The sequence below is a fragment of the Carassius carassius genome, chromosome 5 (genome assembly GCF_963082965.1).
Source record: "Carassius carassius chromosome 5, fCarCar2.1, whole genome shotgun sequence".
In the NCBI taxonomy this organism is placed as follows: Eukaryota; Metazoa; Chordata; class Actinopteri; order Cypriniformes; family Cyprinidae; genus Carassius; species Carassius carassius.
In genome coordinates, this window is record NC_081759.1 from 41,397,840 (window position 1) to 41,405,566 (window position 7,727).

At 37.5% G+C, this 7,727-nt stretch overlaps 1 protein-coding gene across 2 annotated transcripts in view; it reads left to right on the top strand.

The window, feature by feature from the left end:
• Positions 1–2,084, top strand: part of LOC132141624 (beta-adducin-like) — a 15,894-nt gene extending 13,810 nt beyond the window's left edge. Inside the window, exons 14-16 of one of the 2 annotated variants that reach the window (XM_059551310.1) lie at positions 437–505; positions 1,317–1,350; positions 1,542–1,633. In XM_059551310.1, the coding sequence (XP_059407293.1) occupies positions 437–505; positions 1,317–1,350; position 1,542 (104 nt within the window). In that variant the 3' untranslated portion in view covers positions 1,543–1,633. Of the gene's footprint in view, positions 1–436; positions 506–1,316; positions 1,351–1,541 lie in introns of both variants that reach the window. The other variant, XM_059551309.1, reaches the window with a different exon arrangement.
• The last annotated feature ends 5,643 nt before the right edge of the window (positions 2,085–7,727 follow it).

Below are 7,727 nucleotides of genomic sequence, written 5' to 3' on the forward strand. Positions count from 1 at the left end.
TCTTCATTAAAACAAACAAAAATATCTGACGTCAAACGTTTGAATGATACATTGTTTGTTTTTTCTGGCAGTATTTTTCTAGTACAGAAACAATGATGAGCTCTAATTACAAATTAAACGCTAACACTTATAGAATAAAGAAATTAATAAAAACCATGAAGCAAAATTGAACTAAAAGTTTATATTAATGTTGAATTCAAATGACATGCTGAGACTCTTGTGAGGACTTAAATGGAAAAATGAACTTGTTACTGAAAAAGCTACATATTTTTGAAATCACACTAAATACTGTAAATCATTCAGAGGTGTCACTATTTTTATGCATCACTCCCCAACACTGGTGATGACTCACTGCACACCTCCACCTCATCTCCCTCTGTTTCTGTTCCCTTTCTACTTCTTCTTCTTTCTCCAACCCTGATGTTTTTGTGTAAAGGTGTGGAGGAGGTAGTGAATGACTCGGGGGCTTCCCCGAATGCCTCCCCCAAAAAGACCCCACCGTCAGGTGAGACCCTTGGCTGACACCTGTGCATGTGAACACTGCAGAAACACCTGCTATGCTCCATCTGTGCATCGCATCATCTGCTTCGATTGGGTGTTTGTTTTATAATCTGCTATCAGTAAACATTATGGCATTAAAGGAAGAGTTCACCAAAAAGTGACTGTTCTGTGATTTGGAGATATTGTAGCATTGAATCACTTGCTCTGCAGTGAATGGGTGCCGTCAGAATGAGAGTCTGATAAAAACATCACAATAATCCACAGCACTCCAGTCCATCAGTTAACATCTGGAGAAGACTATAATCCATAATAACACTTCCTCCAGTGAAAAAGTGTTCTGGTCTGAATCAGGAGAGAAATCTGCACAGATCAAGCAGCGTTTAAACAGCTCTATTTTCACTTCAGAAGTTGTTAACTGATGGACTGGAGTGCTGTGGATTATTGGGATGTTTTTATCAGCTGTTTAGACTCTCATTCTGACGGCATCCCATTCATATCCATTGGCGAGCAAGTGATGCATTATCTCCAAATCTGTTCTAATGATAAAAATAATTGATTTGCACATTTAATGGCCTGAGGGTTAGCGAGTTTACAGCTTTTTTTGGGGGGGGGGGGGGGGGGGAGAACTATTCCTTTAACAGGGGATGATGTAGAGTAACATGGAATGTCTGTATTCAAATCTGTGTGTGTATTCATCTCAGTTTTCATGTTTTTGTTTTTATGTGTGACATTTTCAGCTCTGTACTGTGGCCTCCATCTGTCTTCACACCTTTGTGCTTCTCTGTCTGTCTCTGTCCCTGTGTTATAATTTGTAGGACAATCGTTTGGTACTGAGATCTTGTCTCACTAGTGAGTATGTAGAAACTAAGACATTGCACACAACTTGAATGAGCATGTTGGCCAAAACTGAAATGTCATAGCAGCTGCTTCTGTACCAACACTGAGCATCCTGAGCAATGCTTCACTGCCTTTTCCTTTTCTCTTCTTTCATTATTTGTATTGTGCTATGTATTTTCCATTTTCAATCGATTCACATTCAGATGGGAAAGCGGTGCAGAACGATAAAGGCGATGAAAAGAAACAGCAGGAGGAGCTAGAAAAACAAATGAAGGCACTATCCACCACTGACACGTCAGAAACCACGCCCTCGGCCCCGCCCACAACTCCGCCCACTGCCCCGCCCAACAAACCCGCAGGCAACACTCCAGATGGCTCGCCTTCCAAATCTCCATCCAAGAAAAAAAAGAAGTTCAAAGCTCCCTGTTTTCTAAAGAAAAGCAAGAAACAAAAAGAGAAAGCAGAATCTTGAACTCTTAGTACTTTCACACATCTTCACATCCAGTCCATCTACTGACCTTTACATGCCATACGAGTTTTTCACTATGGTTTTGTGACTTGAAACACGTTTTCGGTACACGATGCAAATTTCACAATGCTTTACTGATGTGACCCTTCCCTTGCTTCAAAATGAATTGCACTTAGTACATGTGTAGAAAAAGAATGTGGCATTGAGTAAGCATTGATTGTTCATGTCTATCGAGTCTGATTGTTGCTCATTATCATGTTTATAGAATTACATGTGGCATAACTGTGTTTTGTTTTTTTTACTGCCATAAACATCTCCACCTCACTTTGTTGTGGATAGCAGGGATGAACTAAATGAACATGTACCATTCACTGGAAATCATGATTGAGATGGCTTATAATAATACACGTCAAAACGCCAGAATAAGCAAGATCATGGCTTGATGCTGCAACTTTAAATGCACGACTTTTTTTGTTCTTCTTACACTGTTATTATTTATTATCTTTTTTATGTATGTGTGTTGAAGACTTATTTGCAGTTGGAATTATTTTTTTGATCATTCACTGTTATTTAAAAGCTTTTGTGTGTATATTTGCTGGTTTATAAACTTGATTCCATGTCACTATTAGAATGTAAAATGCTAGAATCGGATGTACCATTCATTAAAAACCACATCCATGTAAAGCTGGTGTAGTTTGTGTCTTTGGTGTGGATTTAAAAACTATACTTATTCACAGAAGTTGTAATTGTGTATCTTCCTTAAAAAATTCTTATGAAATGTTCCAAACGATACATTTGACCCAAATCCACATCAGATCTCAGTCAGAAGTGATTCTAAACACTCAGTGGTGATCGATAGTGACTGAAGTGCTGTATTAATCTCATTCAGTGTCATGTGTAGCTTGAAGCTAATTGTAGCTATAATTTCTTTGTTACTCATATACGATTATATCATGATGTATAAAAGATCTTTAATTCTAAATATACAGTTTATATGCAAGCATTCTCCAAAATGTCATTTGTGTGGAAATATTACGAAGTCTGTAAACGGGACATTTATAAAGGCAGAGCAAGTGAAACTGTTCACCATGTGTCAAATATTGGAGGAAAATCCTTCAAATTGAATTGGGGGGTGTTTATATTAATGTATCTAAACTTAGATGGTATTTTCTTCTCATCTTGCCACTGTATTATCCAGGGGCGTAGATTACTACGCACTATTACCGCACTTTTTCGGGTAAATGTGTTCGTATAGAGGTTTTCAAGAGCTGGTGTGAATAAATATAGATTTAAACTCAAAGAGACAGGATAGTTTGCGCATGACCTGATATGTTTTCGGACCGAGAAGGCGAGATGAACATCACAGAGCGCTAATCTCTCCTGCAGTGTATGTGTGTGTGTGTGTGTTTCGTTCATACTCGAAGCCGGAGGGCGCTCTCGCGCAGAAAGTCATATCAGGAAACTCCTAATATGGACAACAACAGCGTCCAGCTATCGCTGTATGAAAACAGTGAATTTCTGTTTTGTTTTATTTTCAAGTCCAAAAAAATCTCCAGCAGGGGATTAATAAAGTATTTGAACAATGCAGTGCTAATTGACATAGCATTTATTACAGTATATAAACTATTCTGCCTTATTATATGATAAAAAATGTTTGTAGTATATAAACAAATCATTATTCTTTGTTATTGTCCAGCATTTATAGATTTCTAAGCCAATTAAAAGCTAGAAATTAGAGAAAATTTCAGAAATAATTCTGATATTCTGATTAGTTGCTAAAAAAAAAAAAAAAAAAAAACTTGTATTATGATAATGTTGAAAACAGCTGAGTATAATTCTTTCAAGTTTCTTTGATGCATAGAAAGTTCAAAAGAGCAGCATTTATCTGAAATAGAAATCTCTTGTAAAATGATGTCTTTATCATCACTTTTGATCAATTTAAAGAATCCTTGCTAAATACAAGTATTAATTTATATCATTTATTTAACAAAACAAAAAAAATTATACTAAGCTTTTGACTGATATAGTGTATAATGTTGCAAAAGCTTTTTATTTCACATAAATGCTGATCTGTGGATCCTTCTATTCATCAAAGAATGCTGAAAAAAATGTACTCATCTGTTTTAAATATTGATAATCAGCATATTAGAATGATTTCTGATTAATGTGACACTGATAATTCACCTTTGATGGCAGGGATACATTGCATTTAAAATATATTCAAATAGAAAACAGTTATTTTAAATAGTATAAATATTTCACAATATTACTGCTTTTTGCTGTACTTTGGATCAAATAAAGGCAGGCTTCGTGAGCAGAAGAGACTTCTTTCAAAACATTAAAAATCTTATTGTTAAAAAACTGTTGAATAGTAGGCTATATAGATTACAGAAATTTTAAATTGTAATGTTTTATATATATATATATATATATATATATGTGTGTGTGTGTGTGTGTGTGATTTCTGTCCCCCTCACTTCTGAAAAGATGGCTACGCCCCGGTATTATCCATTCTAAAGTAGTATTTTTTGGCGCAGTGCAGCTTTATTTACAGCGGTAACCAGGGAAACGCTGTGTCACTGCTACGTTTACAGAGGTAACCAGGGAATAGCCGTGTTACTGCTTTGTTTACAGAGGTAACCAGGGAAACGCTGTGTCACTGCTTTGTTTACAGTGCCACTGCTTTGTTTACAGAGGTAACCAGGGAAACGCTGTGTCATAGCCATGTTTACAGAGGTAACCAGGGAAACATCGTGTCACTGCTTTGTGTACAGAGGTAACCAGGGAAACGCCGTGTTAATGCTTTGTTTACAGTGGTAACCAGGGAAACGCTGTGTCACTGCTTTGTTTACAGTGTCACTGCTTTGTTTACAGAGGTAACCAGGGAAACGCCGTGTCATAGCCGTGTTTACAGAGGTAACCAGGGAAACACCGTGTCACTGCTTTGTTTACAGAGGTTACCAGGGAAACGCCATGTCATAGCAGTGTTTACAGAGGTAACCAGGGAAACACCGTGTCACTGCTTTGTTTACAGCGGTAACCAGGGAAACGTCGTGTCACTGCTTTGTTTACAGAGGTAACCAGGGAAACGCTGTGTCACTGCTTTATTTACAGCGGTAACCAGGGAAACGCTGTGTCACTGTTTTGTTTACAGTGTCACTGCTTTGTTTACAGCGGTAACGAAGGAAACGCTGTGTCACTGTTTTGTGTACAGCGGTAACCAGGGAAACGCTGTGTCACTGCTTTGTGAGTGAAGTGACATTCAGCCAAGTATGGTGACCCATACTCAGAATTTGTGCTCTGCATTTAACCCATCCGAAATGCACACACACAGAGCAGTGAACACACACACACACACTGTGAGCACACACCCGGAGCAGTGGGCAGCCATTTATGCTGCGGCGCCCGGGGAGCAGTTGGGGGTTCGATGCCTTGCTCAAGGGCACCTAAGTCGTGGTATTGAAGGACAGCTGTAACCAGGGGAACGCCGTGTCACTGCTTTGTGTACAGTGCTAACCAGGGAAACACCGTGTCACTGCTTTGTGTACAGCGGTAACCAGGGGAACGCTGTGTCACTGTTTTGTGTACAGCGATAACCAGGGAAACGCTGTGTCACTGCTTTGTGTACAGTGCTAACCAGGGAAACACCGTGTCACTGCTTTGTGTACAGCGGTAACCAGGGGAACGCTGTGTCACTTTTTTGTGTACAGCGGTAACCAGGGGAACGCTGTGTCACTGTTTTGTGTACAGCTGTAACCAGGGAAACACCGTGTCACTGCTTTGTGTACAGCGGTAACCAGGGAAACGCTGAATCGCTGATGTTTCATTTGTGCCACCTGCTGGCAGAGAATCAACCAATGTGCTGTTTTTGTGTAATTTCACAAAGATCAAGTTAAACCATTCTGTTTTTGCTTAAGATTTTTTAAATTAGATAAGAAACTGATCTTTTAACCGATATTTTAAAAAGCCTCAGAAAACCTGCCAAGAATGCCCACAATAGATGTCTATACCTACAAACTTCTGAAAAATGATTTACCTCATTTCTCACTTAAGCAATTTAAAATATTTGAAGGATACATGTCAATATTTGAAAACGTTATTTTTAAAATTATTGTTATCTTTCTAGAACCGCCAAAGGAGAAGTAGATGTACTTTGTTTGTTTGCAATAATGTATGTTATTATATATATATATATATATATATATATATAAACTTGACTAACAGTAGCATTGATTATTGTCAAATTGTTTGCAGCTTTTGTTTGGCAAAGCTAATGCTCTAAATAACCACAAGATGGCACAACCAGACATAGTGTGTGTGAAAGATATAAAGATAAAGATTAAATCTTAAATATTATTGTGCTGTAATATACTTCCCTGTTTGTTTTCTAATTTAAAAACTCCAGATCTTTGAATTAATATTAGTTCTATAGTTTGCAATTTTCCACTTTATATCGAATTATTATTATTTTTTTGTACCTTTTTTATATGTACAAACAGCATACATTATGAGAAATGTACCTTGGGAGGTTAGTATCCCAGCACCAGGTCTGTATTTGGCCCATCATCTCTGCAGGTACTGCACGGCTCATTGGTGGACAGTGATGTAATGTTTTATGCAGGAAGGAGATCAATAATGTAATCATCTTTTTCTTGCAGGCAGTACATGAACAGGAAAGTGGTTTAACACACCTTTGGATTTCACTGCTTGACGGAGTCGACAGGAAGCACGTTTGTGATAAAAACCTATATTTCCTTTTCTTACCCTAATTCATTTAAAATATGTGTTTCAGCAGTTTTTCCATCTGTTTTGTTTTTCAGTCAGTGGCTGTGCATTTTAGCAGGATTTGACATAGTGGATTGTTTGTTTTGAACACCTTAACTCTTGCTGAATGTGTTTATTTGTCATTTTGTCACAGTGTCTGGTTTGTGTTGCCTGGGTAACCACTAGATGTCCTCCTTCCCCAAGGTGTCTGTCACTTCCTGAACCACATTCCCCAGGATCTCCGTCTCCTCATTGCACTCAGCTGTCCCTGGTCATTAATCATTGCACTCAGCCAATTCCCCATTAGCATTGTCATTTCCCTGTGTATTTATACCCTGCCTGTTTTAGTATGTGTCACAGAGTCCTTGTATTTATCTCGCCACTTCCAAGTTCTGTTCTTGGCCGTTTGTTTTGTTCTGTGTATTTTTGATTGCCACTTTGGTTTTGACCCCTGCCTGCCTGCGTGTGTGTGCTCTTGTTTTTGTATCATATCAGGACACAACTCTGTATAATGACATGGGTATGACACAGGTATTACAAGGAGAGGGTGACATATGAGGACATAACCCATGTCCCCATTTTTCAAAACGCTTATAAATCATACAGAATGAGTTTTTTGAGAAAGTAAAAATGCACAAAGTTTCCTGTGAGGGTTAGGGTTAAATTAAATTTATGCATTTAGCAGACGCTTTATTCCAAAGCGACTTACAGTGCATTCAGGCTATCAATTTTTTCCTATCATGTGGTGTAGGGCCATAGAATATACAGTTTCTACAGTATAAAAACCATTACACCTATGGGATGAACCATGTGTGTGTGTATGTATGTATGTATGTATGTATATATATATATATATATATATATATGTGTGTGTGTGTGTGTGTGTGTGTATATATTTATGTATACATACAGTAAATTATTATTTACATCACAGTATTCAGTCCATTTCTTCCAGTATTTTAGAAATAAGGCACGTGTTTTTAAATGGTGTTTAATTTGTCTAAAGTATCCAGAAAAAAGTACAATAAAAGAGGAGAATTTGACAATAAATAAATTCAGTCTTATCTTTTTTAAATGTACTACAAACACTGATCTATAATATTATATTATATATATATATAGATCAGTGACTACAAATCATGTTTAATCTTAAACG